The sequence below is a fragment of the Dermacentor albipictus genome, chromosome 6 (assembly GCF_038994185.2).
Source record: "Dermacentor albipictus isolate Rhodes 1998 colony chromosome 6, USDA_Dalb.pri_finalv2, whole genome shotgun sequence".
In the NCBI taxonomy this organism is placed as follows: Eukaryota; Metazoa; Arthropoda; class Arachnida; order Ixodida; family Ixodidae; genus Dermacentor; species Dermacentor albipictus.
Genome location: NC_091826.1, coordinates 139,551,676 through 139,566,745, shown reverse-complemented (window position 1 = coordinate 139,566,745; position 15,070 = coordinate 139,551,676). Strand labels below are relative to the sequence as shown.

At 44.8% G+C, this 15,070-nt stretch overlaps 1 protein-coding gene across 8 annotated transcripts in view; it reads right to left on the bottom strand.

Moving 5' to 3' along the window:
- LOC135896110 (G-protein coupled receptor-associated protein LMBRD2B) overlaps positions 1-15,070 on the bottom strand; it is a 390,673-nt gene that overhangs the window by 46,691 nt on the left and 328,912 nt on the right. For all 8 annotated transcript variants that reach the window (XM_065424449.2, XM_065424452.1, XM_065424451.1 and 5 more), the window contains one exon: positions 9,502-9,703. In XM_065424449.2, coding sequence (XP_065280521.1) covers positions 9,502-9,703 — 202 coding nt within the window. The remainder of the gene's footprint in view (positions 1-9,501; positions 9,704-15,070) is intronic.

Sequence of the window (15,070 nt, the reverse complement as noted above, 5' to 3'; positions counted from 1 at the left end):
TGATTCATCCAGTAACGCACGCGCTTCTCATCGACGTCGTACTTTCGTCCAGCTTCCCGCTTCCCGTGCTCCTCGGCATAGTCAATCACTTGCAGCTTAAATGCTGCAGTGAATGATCTCAGATGCCGGCCCATCGTCCGTCACGTGCGCTGGCTTCTGCAGGGTTCACTACAACCAACAAAGTGACACCGACGACACCGATCTGAAGTCGCGCTGCCAACGTATCGACACGATGCTAGGAACGATGCCAACAAAGAGGCCGCACAAGGCAAATATGGCGGCGCGCTGTCAACAGCGTGGTCGGCGCGTCGGCGGAAGTAGAATAAAAGCGGAAAAGCGTGCAGCGCCATCTGGCTGTAAATGAACTAACTACACTTTTCTGGCGGGACATTTTGAACTTTTGTTTTTTTTTTTTCGAAATATCCGCTTTCAAAGTTGGGGTGCGGCCCTTACACGAGGGCGGCCCTTACACGAGTATATACGGTAGTTGACTACATGGAAACTTGTCTTACGCGCTCTGCAGATAGTGGTAGTGATGTGTCTGCACTTTGGACCGCGTTTACTACAATGTGCAGGCATTGCATAGATACATTCATACCCACTAAAACTAAGAAAGTCAATAAAAGTACGCCTTGGATGACGTGTGGAATAGTACAACTAAAGTGCAAAATCAAACGAATAAAAAAGAAGCATCCACGCACAGTTGTTATCACGGAACTCCATAAAAAGCTGTCATGCGCCGTGCACGATTCAAAAAATTTTTATTTTTCCACAACATTGCCCAACTTTATAAAAACGCACCAGATAAATTTTGGGGATACCTTGGCAATAGCAAGAAGACTATTACGGAAATTGCAGTTAATGGAACCATTCTTAATGACTTGAATGCCATCGCACAACATTTTAACACTTATTTTCATAGCGTTTTCTCCCGTGCACGATCAAGCCCACCTTTGCGTTCTGTAGTGCTTGAAGAGCATGAAGCAAACTTTATATCTTACCATGGCATTGTGTCTATGTTACTCAAGTTAAAAACCAAAACAACCCCTGGCCCTGACAACCTCCTGAATGTGTTTCTTAGGCGATACGCCGAAACTGTTGCCAAATTCTTAGTTGTATTATTCAGAGCATCTTTGATATGCGCGAAAGTGCCTGAAGATTGGAAGATGGCTCGAGTTGTTCCGGTCTTTAAGAAAGGCGATTGATTATTGCTCGAGAATTACCGCCCCATATCATTAACGTCATCTTGCTGCAAACTTTTCGAGCACATAATCGCAACTCGCATTAATGAATTTTTAGATGAACACTCCATATTAACAAGTGCTCAACATGGCTTTTTTCCATAATTGCATAATAAATCCTTACCAACTAGCTCAGCTTTCTGTCGTTCTAAGCTTCAGAAAAGGTTGTTCCACTACCACACAATTAGTAACAATAACTGATTCAATTGCCAAAGCTTTGGATGCAAACGGTCAAATTGATGCAGTGTTTTTGGACTTCAGTAAAGCATTCGATAGGGTAATTCACAGAAAGCTAATATTAAAATTAAGGAACATTAACCTTCCGGACATTATAATTACCTGGATTACAGACTATCAGGATAATCGCCAACAGTATGCTTCAGTTGACGATCACATCTCGGGATATCTGCCAGTCACTTCAGCTGTTCCCCAGGGCAGTGTCCTGGGTCCATAGCTCTTTCTTTTATATATTAATGACATTGTTACCGTCGTCAAACCAGGAACACAAATAAGGCTGTTTGCAGATGACTGCGTTGTATTCCGTGCTATTAAGTCCGTGGATGATAAGAAGGAACTTAACTCTAGCTTGAATAATATATTTTTGTGGTGCGAAGAATGGGGCATGGCTGCAAACATAGATAAGACTGTCTCTCTTCGCATAATGCATAAAAAGAATCCCCTGGAATACACGTATCAAATGGGATCTGTTTCATCAAAGCAAGTTGAGAGTTACAAGTACCTTGGCGTAACGTTCACCAATAAATTTTTTTGGAACCTTCACATTGACAACATATGTTCTTCCGCCTTTCGGAAGCTACCCTATCTGCGACACAAACTAAGAAATGCTCCCTCAAACGTTAAGCTACTCACTTACCTAACCTATATCTGGCCAAAACATGAATATACTTGCATTGCATGGGATCCCTATACTAAAGTGAATGTTAACAAACTTGAGAGAATACAGAGAAAGTCTGTTCGTTTTATTTATTCTAAGTTCAAAAGTTCAGATTCCCCGTCAGAGTTGATGTTGGCTAACGACATTCCTTCGCTTGAACAAAGAAGACAGAAACACGGGCTAGACTTTTTACATAATTTGATTAATCACAAATTGGCTCTGGCTCCTTCACTATATGTAAGACATCTCTCCACTAGGTATACACGACACCATCGTCCAGATACACTGACACCTATCTATGCTAGGACAGACAGCTTTAGGTTCTTCTTCTTTCCCCGAACTATCTCTGAATGGAATTCGCTGCCCGCCCCTTACAATATGTGACTGTGTTTTATGTGAGTTTTTATAGTCTTGTTTTTCTGTATAGAATGTGTTCTTCCTGTTGAATGAGCGGGGCAGGTCCTCGGCTCTCAAACTCCCTTGTTTTTGATGTGCAGTTCCCTTGCCTTTGATGTGCAATTCCCTTGCCTTTTTTTTTACATCGTGCTGTTTACATCATTAATTGATTAGGTATTGTGTTTTGATCTTTCTCACTAAATGTTTCTATGAGCAATATATTGTAAAGTCTATATATTTTATGAATGTATACGAACATATCTTGTATGTCTTGTACTCAATGTCTGCCCGTTCTGCAAGGACCACAATGTGGTCTGCAGTATGTACTAAATAAATAAATAATAATAACTAATTCCCAATTAGGTTTCAGAAAAGGAAAGTCAACTGAGACAGCATTACTGACAATTAAAGAAATTGTACTCCAAGATGTCTATAAAGATTTCTTGACTGCAGGCCTTTTTGTAGATTTCAGCGAGGCCCCCGAAACCCTGCAGTGTATACACGGTTTTTGTGGTACACCACTGGCCTTGATGAGATCTTGCTTATGTAAGTTATTACAACGTGTTCATTTAGATAGCTACATGTCATCCTTTTTACCTGTTTTAAATGACATCTCGCAAGGGAGCATATTAGGTCTGTTATTGTTTAACATCTATATCGACGACATTGTTAATATTGATAATACCACAAAATTTGTGATATACACAGATGACACTGGTATGCTTCTATCAAGCCTAGACAAAGACAATTACTAGGTGCAATACATTCCTGCAAAAAATGATTTCTTAGGTTCCAAGGATGAATCACAATTAACACAAAGAAATCAAAAGGTATAATTTGTCAAGCCATAAATAAAGAATTTCTTCTAACACAGCCATTTGCATATGCCAGTCAGGAAATCAGGCAATCAAAATTGCCAATGAACACAAAATTCTTGGCATCACCTTTTCTTCTTGCCTGAGTTGGGACTAGCATGTCTCCAATGTGTGTAAAAAGCTGTCTCTACAGTTGGCGTACTTGGTCGCTGCCGGTGTCTCCTTCCGATGTGACTTAGGATAGGTGCCCTTTTCAGACACACCCTAAATTATTGCAACCTTGTGTTGCAAACTACGACTTAAGTGAACACTGCGAAACTTGACATTTTGCAAAACAAGATTATTCGTCGTATAGCTAATCTTGGTTATATGTCGTCAACAAGACCTGCATTAAATAAGTAGGGCATTTCCACTGTTGGACACATGTATGCGTTTAATATTTTGTGTTAGTTTTATTTTGCCTCAGATGTTTCTAAGCAGTCTTTTAACAAAAAGGTATGCTTAATGCCTATTAACAAAGAGAAAATTAGACATCCACCAGTTCGCAGCAATTGCTACAAAGGAAACCCATAAGGGTTCCTCGAAAGAAAAGCCTCACAGGTAAAGAAAAATTCGTCCTGGTCTAGGACTCAAACCCGGGACCACCGCCTTTCCGGGGCAGCCGCTCTACCATCTGAGCTAACCAGGTGGCTAGCAGATAGCAGGGCGAAGTCAAATTTGTCAAGAACTCGAGGCAAAGGCAACAGTTTTACGTAATGGTTCTGCAGAAGCCCACAAGATGGAGAGAAGTAATTAATAAACGGAAAATCACACATCCACCAGTTCGTAGCATTTGCTACAAAGGGAACCCATATGGGTTCTTTGAAAGAAAAGCCTCACAGGTTAAGAAAAATTCGTCCTGGTCTGGGACTCGAACCTGGGACCACCGCCTTTCCGGGTTCGAGTCCCGGACCGGGACAAATTTTTTTTTCCCTTATGAGGCTTTTCTTTCGAGGAACCCGTTTGGGTTTCCTTTGTAGCAATTGTTACGAACTGGTGGATGTCTGATTTTCCCTTTATTAATTACTTCTCTCCACCTTGCGGGCTTCTGCAGAACTATTATGTTAACGCCTATAGTGCCTACCACATGTAATAGATACAGTCATGTTCCAATGTTTCCGAAATAATTATGTAGCAAGTATGTGATGCCCCCTCGGGCATAATCTTGGTTCGCCTGCCAAGCTCGGCAGGCAACATTGGTCACCGCATCACAATAAACACCGACGAGCACGGCTGCTCGCCGGTCAGTCATCGTTCAGCACTACCACGCTGCGGAGTGTCTGTCTATCGGAGGGTGCCACAAGCCCTCCCTTGTTCATGACCCGGGGTAGATCGTGACAAATTATAACACCAAATATTGGAATACAACTTACCAAGCATATTACAAGCATGCCACAAATTTCTCATTGCAAGAACTACATATGTACTTGTAAACACAGGGTATTATTATTGCTGTATTTATGTTCTAACATATTTGAAGTGCTTTTGGCCAGGTACTTACTTATTTTTCTGTTTGTTACTTTACTTCATTTGTACAATATTTGAAAATTTCATGTCGTACTAGATGTGTTTTTCTAATGTGTAAACACAGCACAAATCAATGTATATAGCGCTCAGTATATTTGTTGTGTTTTGAATTTATGTACAACAATGTCTGTTGTTCTTGCCATCTATTCATAGTAGCTGAAAGTTCAAAAGGTTTCTTTTTGATGATTGCCTTACTTTCCAGTGTCTTTTTTTCAGGTTAATTGTTTTTCTGTGTCAAGTAATGATTGAATGAAACACCAATCCTTTTCGGTTCACAAATAACAGGTAGATGCTGTTTTCTTCTTATAACGGTTTGCAAAACTTAAATTTTGCTGTGTTGGCTAGCTGTTTTGCATTTGTGTGCCGACCAAAAACTCTCCTCCCTCTTAGTGCAGAAGAAGTGCCAGCATAAATGCTCTCCTAGAATTCCTCTAAAAACTCCTTATTCTCACGGTTCTCTAACCCACGTCTAGCTGCCAAAAGGAAATGTTGCCATACGAGTGCGTCTGCTACGGCCAAACACTAGAAGAGTAGAAGAATTTGGAGGGTATAAGGCCAAGTATGCAATGTTTAAGCATGCATCATTGTAACGCCGAGAATGACTGACAGCAGTGACCAACTGCGCTCCCTGAGAAAGGATGGGCTAACTCAAGTGAATGACCTGGCTCTCACTCTGGCTCTCGCTCTCGCTCGAGAAGACGATGACGTCATCAAGGTAGCAGAGACATGTGGACCATTTGAAACCTCGGAGCAAGGAGTCCATCATACGCTCAAAGGTGGCAGGGGCGTTGCCTAATCCAAAGAGCATTACTTTAAATTGGTATAAGCCATCAGGTGCGATGAATGCGGTTTTTTCTCTGTCCATATCGTCAACAGCAATCTGCCAGTATCCAGAATGAAGATCAATAGAAGAGAAATAGCTGGAACCGTGGAGGCAGTCAAGGGCGTCATCTATACGTGGGAGCGGGTAGACGTCCTTCTTAGTAATGCTGTTCAGATGACGGTAGTCTACACAGAAGCGCCACATGCCATCCTTCTTAACCAACACTACAGGTGACACCCAGGGACTCGAAGAAGGCTCAATGATGTTCTTGTCTAGTATTTTGTTCACTTCACTTTGAATTACTTGGTTAAAGGGAAAATCAGACATCCACCCGTTCGTAGCAATTGCTACAAAGGGAACCCATACGGGTTCCTCGAAAGAAAAGCCTCAAAGTTGAAGAAAAATTCGTCCTGGTCCGGGACGTGTGCTGATGCAGAAACTCGATACTGTCGTCAGTGAATAGGAGTAGCATCGCCAGTAAGAATCCGATGCTTGACCGTGAGCGTCTGGCCTAAAGGGCGATCGTCGAAGTAAAAAATATCTCTGTAGGACGATAATACTTCGTAAAGGTCTTCAGCCTGCGCAGAAAACAGGTCCGTCGCAACCATTTCCTGTATCTTGGGATCGGCGGGCAAGGCTGGCACGATGGGCCTGCTAAGCTCACAAGAAGCATCGGTCGATAAAGTTGCCACGTAATGGTCGCCGAGACAATCAATGTTGGCAAGGCAAATACCTTGCGGTAGAATTTGCTTTGCCAATCTAAAGTTAAAGATAGGCATGAAAGTGCGGTTCGCAGTAATAGTAAGTATACTGTGAGGCACGGTAACGTCATACTGTAGTGGAATTTCGGGCAGAGGAGTGACGGGGTGCTCGCCATCAGGGAATGGTGGGGAAGACAAGAGTTCAATATAGGCTATTGATTTTGGCGGCATGGGAATAAAGCCGGTGGGTCGTAGGCGGCACTGGGGTGCGTCAGAAGGTTATGCGAGAATCGGTAACTCAAGGCGAAGGGTACTGGCAGAGCAGTCAATAAGAGCAGAATGCGCGGAGAGAAAATCGAGGCCGAGAGTGAGGTCGTGGAGGCAATGAGCAATCACGGTGAAGAGGACAGGAGTGTGGCGGCCGGCGATGCTAACATGTGCCGTACACATGCCGATGATAGGCACAGTACCGCCATCCGCAACGCGGACAACGCGTGCCGATGCTGGGGTGAGGAGCTTGTTCAGTCGTCGTCGGAAGGCAGCACTCATAATAGAAAGATGTGCCCCTGTATCGATGAGTGCCGTGACAGGATAGCCATCAACATCAACGTCAAAAAGGTTTTGGTTCGTGTTTAACGTGAGCAGAGGATTTGAGGGCAGTGTCGACAATGCAGCTTCACCTCCAGAAGCTGCAGTGCCTAGTTTTCCAGCTGGGCCCGGGAGGCGATAGACGGCAAAGAGAAGCGGCGGGGTTGGGGCGAACGAGACTGATGGCGTCGAGGTGAGGGCGAGCGGCTGTAGCGAAGGTTCGGAGCAGGGGCAACAGCAGCAGTGGGTTCATGGCGGGTGGCATAGGAAACAGAAGGTCCAAAGGTGTGAGAATATTGCTCGTCCCTCCGCATGTGCCTCAAGGGGGCGAGCGGAAAACCAATAAATTAAGTTTCCTGAACGCTGCCACTCAAGTGGTCATTCTGAGTGACCTATTTCCCCTTCTTGGAATCCGCATGAGCTGACTTGATGTCAGTTGTCGTTTAAACGTCTCTATCGAAAACTCTATCGAAAGCTTTACTGAAATCAAGAAATATTGCATCAATTTGCCTGTTCCTATCGAGACATGAAGTGAGTGAATGTATTACTGTCACTAATTGTGTAATTGTTGAGTATCCTTTTCTAAACCCGTGCTGGAAATTAGAGAGGACTGCGTGTGCATCTAAAAATTAATTAATCTGGTTGGCAAAAATATGTTCGATTAGTTTACAACATGATGATGTAAGTGATATTGGACGATAATTTTGTAATAATGTGCGGTTTTTTCTCTTGGTGTTGGAAAAATCAAGAGAAAAAACGCACTAACCAGCAAAATGTACAATCCGAAGTAACTAAAAATTTGACAGACTCAACTACTGTTGACATCTACAGAATGCGAAGCATCGCATGGATCATTGCATCATGAGACGCCGACGCATGTGGAGCTGGTAGTGCTCTGGCGCCCCGAGACGCATTTTGTTGTTTTCCTATTACGTGGTGTTTTAAGAAGGCGACGGGAAATTAAAACGAAATTGAGCTGGTGTGTGATGCTGGATGCCGCCGAAGCGAAACGTGATGCTCACATTGTGCCACCTGCAGCAGGGAACAGCAGCGCATTTGGATTGTCACCTACTGAAAGCGTGCAGTACACTACCAATGGCACTATGCATCACACACTGTAAAATAGATAGGTGAAGGTGCGTATTGCAATAGGTTTGTCGGCTATAGCTGTGAATGCAGTGCGCGACGACCCGGCCAGAGATTTCCTGGTACCGGAATAAGAAACTGCGCATGCCTCGCATCTCTTCTTGTTTAGTGAGGTCTAGCGACCGGAAAACGTACACGATCACAGTCTGCATCAAGGAACAGCGGTGCATTTTGGATATCACCTATTAAAATCGTGTGCTATGCTTCTGACGACACCACACGCTGTGAAACAGATAGGCAAAGATGCTTATCGCAATAGACTTGATGGTGATAGCTGTCAACGCCACGTGCAATGATCCCGGTGAAGCTTTGCTCGTACCGAAATGAGAAACTGAGTGCGCACCGGCGTTTTCACATGAGGCGGGCGGGTATTGCGGTGAAGCTGCGGTGGCGGGCAGCTATACACTGTTCTCCATTGCGCACACCTCGTAGATTTTTTTGTTTATATGGGATCTAGCTGCTGGAAAACGTATCATACGATCGCAGTTTGGAGATGTACTGAACGCTGGTGCCGAAAAATAGTGTTTTGTGGGAACGTATGAGCCGGTAAAAGACGAGTGTAACAGTATTGGGTACTTTTATGTCTTCTTGGTTGCGAACGTTGGCACCAGGAAAGCATATGTAACAGAAACGTATCAATGAGTTTCCACTGTACTTTCTGCAAGACACACGGGCACCAGCGATTAGTCCGGAACCTTCGATGCCCCTAGTATAAAAGCTGACTGCGCTTGACCTGCTGATCAAATTTTCAACGACTGCCGACTGTGTTCGTCGCTATCATTGTTCTTTGGGTGTAGCCTGTCTTTGAGGCCACAGGTTCGCCCAATAAAACACTACTTTTGTCATCCAGAGTTTTGCTGATTTCTTTACTGTCTCTACATGGTGACACAAGCTTTAACCTGTCGCACTGGGAAATGTAACAATTACGGAAAACTAACCAGTCACTTTGGAAAAAGATCTTGTCATAAGTAACAGTAACTCAATTGCTAATGGCACAATGTTTTGCTGCACTTGGCAGAGTGCAGTCCCTGGCATGGTGTGGAGAACTTGAAGAAATAGAGAGTTGCTCTTTTATTACAGCAGTGAACTTTGCAGCATTCATACAACTTGGTCATTTGAGTAAGCACACCTGATGGATAGTCAGCTCTTTCCCATGCACTTCCTCTTCAAAAAAGACTTCAAGCAGGAAAGCATAAGCAGTCTCAATATATTTGAGAAATGCTATTTAAAGAGCAATTTGCCAGTGTGACCATAAATCGCTTGGAAATTGCTCTGTGCTTCATCCCATGTGCAACCACGAAGCCTATTTAACTATAGTTTTCACACTCACCCCGCTTGATGAGGTCCCTGCCCTCGTTGACTAGGTCCCCTGTGAGCTCGTCGTCAGTGATGAACTGCTCAAAGCCGAGGCAGTGCAGCAGTCGACTTCCCAGGTGCCACCAGGTGGCCAGGCATAGCACGCAGATAAGTGTCGGGAAGTACAGGTTGAAGCCCCGTGCCACAATCGGAATCAGATCCAGGTGGCCCATGATCTGCAGTGCACCACGTCATCAAAACTTAAATATATTTTTTACAATAGATATTGTGAGATAAGCACTTGGTATTTCAATGATGTTGGCAGCAACAAACTGATGGGGGAATCAAAATAATTTACCCTTTTTTTATGAGCCTGCCAGCTCATGCATTATGGGTTCGTCTTTGTGCATTATGAGCCCAATATAAACCTCAATATAACAAACTTCAACACAGTCGAATTCCTATAATTTGATCTGACGGGATCAATGAAATTGATCAAATTTTAGCAGGTGGAATTAAACAAGATGGGGGAAAGAAACATACCACTGATTCATTTGCAGTATTTGCCTGATTCTAACATGCCTCCAAATCAAAGGCGCACCTATTTTCTATGCGTACAAAGTTGAAAATTAACCCGCCATGGTTGCTCAGTGGCTATGGTGTTGGGCTGCTGAGCACGAGGTCGCGGGATCGAATCCCGGCTACGGCGGCCGCATTTCGAGGGGGGCGAAATGTGAAAACACCCGTGTGCTTAGATTTAGGTGCACGTTAAAGAACCTCAGGTGGTCAAAATTTCCGGAGTCCTCCACTACGGCGTGCCTCATGATCAGAAAGTGGTTTTGGCACGTAAAACCCCAAATATTATTATTATTATTAAAGTTGAAAATTAATAGTAACATGTCACTGACTAGGTTATTTCTAGGTTATTTATGCTTGCACATAAAATAACCTAGAAAGAACATTGCAGCTCCTAAACACAGTAGAAATGTAACGAGCATCCAATTTTTTTCGCTACGAGGATCCTGGTAATCAGAAAGGGGTGAAATCATCAAACTTTACCTTTATAGAACATAAATTTATTTACCCCTAGTGACCAAAACAGCCCTTTAGTGCTGTCTATGAACCATAATGCATTGTCTGCATGGCCCATTGTTGTTCTTTGGAAATCTCCTAGGCATGCCTTTCGCTGGTCTTCTTGCACTCATTCCCAGCACTTGCCGACGACTTAAAGGTCAACTTGCGCTGCGTTGCTGCTTCGTCGTTCTCACTTGTTCGGCCTCTCGATCGCCAGAAGAACCTGGTACATCCATAGTGCACACAATCCATAGTAACTGCCAGAGGAGGCAAACCAAGCACGTCTCTGCCTACCCTTCTTCTCTGTAACCGCCTGCCTCCTTACTGCTTCCCGCTCCACCACATGCTCCTCCGTACATTCCTCAGCACGCGCTTCTCCTCTCCGCCTCCAGGCACCCTCCTCCCAGCTTGACGGTCTCCGATATAATCTCCCTGTTTTCACTGACAGGGTATGTACGCTTGCACGTAAAATAACCTAAAAAGACATCGCCACTCCTAAATACAGTAGAAAGTTAACGTGCAACCAATTTTTCTTTGCTACAAGGAACCTGGTAATAAAAAAAGGATGAAACCAGCAAACTTTACCTTCATAAAATACAAATTTATTTACGCCTAATGTCCCACACAGCACTTTACTGCTGTCTATGAACCATAATGCGTCCTCTGCATGGCCCATTGTGCATTTGATATTCAGGATTTATTAAATGACTCTGCAACTGTCGCAAACGGGATGGTAGCCCACACTTTGGTTAACCACTTTGATAGTTCCGTCTTGTGAGGCATGCAATTATCTGGAATGCCACAGAGAATGTGACGAGACTTGTTCCAGCTAGCTTAGCATGTTATGTTGAATTAGGTTTTGTAACTGATGACTGAAAACGGCATGTTGTTGTGTCATGTGAGAACTTCATCTGTCACTATCTCATGAGGGTGATGATGTTGGCAAAGCTGGCTCTGAAGGTAGACTGTCGGGGTTTTCTGTTGGACTGCACTGCGATGAAAATTTTCGGCACAATATTCTTGCAAAACAAGAAAAGGCCCATTAAAAATAGGTAGCCATTGTAATCATTCATTGTCAGCTACTGTTCTTGCTTTAAAATTTCCTTAGGGCAGATCAAAACTTGGAAAGAGATATGTGTTCAATGCATTTGCTGTCCCGTAACCTCAGCCAAGGCAGACACTGCCACTAAAGGGGTTGCCAGTGGAGTCACCATAAATTGGTAGAGTGTGTGCATGCTGACCGGTCAAGTTCAAATCATCTGTTGAAGACCCATAGAATTGAAATAATGAAAGCGCATGCACAAGCATCCGCCAGGACATTCCGTCAGGGTCAAATTAACCTAAAAACAGAACTAACCGGAACTAACCGAAGTATACTGTATAACGAAATCTTCAATGTTACGCAGTATTTACCTTTTGCTAACTTTATACCTATAGAACAACGTGTATTTCTACCCTCAATACAGTCGAACCCGGATATATAGAATTCGACGGGGATCGGAAAGAAGTTCGATATAGCGAAAATTCGATTACAGATATAGGCCAAAAAAGCACTCGTGATCATAATTAATTGTGGCTTACCAATTGGAACAGCAGCGAATCGCATAGCATGTGCACACAATATGAAAGCGATTTACATCACGGGAAAAAAATTGCTAATTTTGGGCTGCTTTTTCCTCTAGGAAATGAAGTTAAAAACACTAGACTCAATCTTCTCGAGACTGTACAGGTGCAAGAGCCCAGTGCCTTCCATTCCGCCGCAACAGCGCCGAATCAGGCTGAATGCTGATGCCAGTTCAGTGGCTGTGCATGGACGTGTTTCTTCGAAAACACAGTTGCCCTCGTTGTCGCTGGAATCGCCGTCTTGAACGCCAGCTATTCCGGTCACAATGTCCTCATCAGCGAGGTCGGCTACCACTTGAACTTCGCTGTCAGCGTTAATGAAGTCATCAACAGTCACTTCAGATGGGACAGCGCCGGGAAAATTGGACAAGTCGCAAAACATGTACACCAAGCACTCATCGTCATCTAAAGCTTCCGGAAATTCATCTCTGGCCACTTCATGGACTGCCTTGCCAAAACAGTTGGCTACTGTGGCCTGCTTCATGTCGCCCCAAGTGCCGGTAATCATCTGGATCGCGCCGAGCAGGTCAATCTTGAGATTGGTTCCCATGCAGAGGTTTACGAGGAACCGTTGAATAAGTCGCTTCCGATAGCCTACCTTGAATGCCTTTATGATACCCTGGTGGAGGGGCTGCAGTCTCGCTGTGGCGTTCGGCGGGAGAAACTTCAGTTCGATGTACTGCAGCTTGCAAGTCATTTGATGGGCCGGAAAGTTGTCTACCGAAGGCAAACTTGGCGGCCCAACTTGCCCAACTCAGCGTCTTCAAGCGTGCAACCATTCAACAAAAAGTCGACATGTCAACCAGGCCTTCCCATTACAGCCGTAGCAGACGGGAAGCTGTTTACAGTTCTTGAAGCAGCGCGGTGACTTGCTCTTCCCGTTCATGAATGGCCGTAGCTTGCACGAGCCGTCCATGTTGGCTGCAAGCAGCACCAACACACGCACTTTGCTCATTTTACCGCCGTGACATGAGGTTCCACGAAGAGCGAGTGTCATATTCGGCAACATTTACCAAAAGAGACCAGTTTCGTCTGCATTGAAGATTTCTGCAGGCGAAAACATCGCAGTGATCTTCGGCCACTCCCCAGAAAGCCACTGCTGCATCTCCTGGCTGCTGACAGCCCCACTTTTGCCTGCAATGGCCTTTCCTACAATGCCGTGACGGTTTTTGAACCGTTGCAGCCACCCAGTGCCACCACAAAAGTTCGCTTCGCCAAGAGCCGTAGCAAACAATTTGGCCTTTTCGGTTGACATCGGGCCATCCACGGGAATATTTTTCGCATGGATTTCAAGAAACCATGTATAGAGTGCCTTCTCCACTTTGTCAAAAGCAGCAAAGCGCACATGACACATTCCCGAGCGACTTTCCTCACCTGCTTTAAGCTTGATGTCCTGCTTGCTTTTTAACAATGTACTTAACGTACACCGCGGAATGCCGAATGCATCTGCCACGGAGGACCTTTCTCCGTTCTCGAAATGCCGGATTACCTCAAACTTTCTTGCAAAGTCCAGATTCTTCCTCTTTTTTATGTCCGCGGATGCCATAGCTCACCAGATGACCGCAATCATACATGCTACAGACGGCACGTTGAAACACAGGTACACACAAGAAAACGCATGATGCGCATATGGAGCAGTTCGAGCGAAGCCTGTTCATAGAATAAAGAACCATCGTTCGAGCGGCAGTCAACGGAGCTGCGAAGGAACGACAAAGGGAAAAGAAAGAAGAGAGCGGGGAAAAATATTGGCGGAATATGCCGTCGAAGGCGCTGTGGGCGCAATTGCCGCTTTGCTATGCTTCGTTTTTTGAGCCCTCTCTGGCAGCAACTGTGCCAACTCCTCCCTCTCTCTTCCTTTCCCCAGGAAGCGTGGCTTGGAAACGTTGCCGCATCTCCATGCCGCGCACTCTCTTCGTTGAGCTCCATTGGCCTCACCCAATGCACCCGTCGGCGGTACAGGAGTGAGAGAGCTCACGCCGGTGGAGCGCAAGAACGGGGGAAAGGCTCTGCGTCTCCATCACTAGGGGATGGCCGCGCACGTGCAGAGGAGAAGCCTGCTGACTGACTGCGGAAATGTATTCCCCTGAGGACCGGACACGAATGTCTTTGGGAAAAGTGCACCTTCCAGGGGCACGGTGCCAAGCCACGTTCGACATATCGAATGTCCGATGAAAATGGAATTCGATATACTACGCAATTGTCCTATACTTTTACATAGTATTTTCAAGGGGGTAATCTATCTGTTCGATATAGCCAATAATTCGAAATATGCGGGTTCGATATATCCGCGTTTGACTGTATAACGAAGTGTGTTTATCCACAATATAGATACAGTTGACTCTCGTTACAATGGACCCTGATAACCCGAGAAAAAACAACCATTTTATCCAAAGTCCGTAATATCTGAAACACGTCACTTCCTAAACTTTCTTCGGGACGTCTAATAACTTCACTGCAAAAAGTGAGTAACAAACATTCAAAGTAAAAAACAAAACAAAAAATTGCAGTTTCATCCGAAAGGCGAAGCAGCGATAGCAAATTAAGCAAAATAAGCATGGCAGCAGCAGCGAGCTTAGTGCTGTCTGTCACTTCAATGCCAACTAAACGCCGAAAGCACAGCACATATGAAGCTACCACCACTGGGTGCACTTTGTCCACATCACAGATCCCTTTCAAGATATGTCGCCCACGTGGGCGAGCACTTTGTCTACATTGCAGATTGCTTTCAAGATACAGTGGCGCCACGATGTAAGAGGCAGCCACTGAAGTTGAACCCCTCTCTCTCTCACCTCCCCCCCCTCCCCCCCTTTCGTGCCTCGAGCGCAAAAGACGACGACGTGTTTCCGCAACGCCTTCCTCTCTCGTGCCCACGATATTGAGCTGCGATTATCGGATGACCCTCGCAA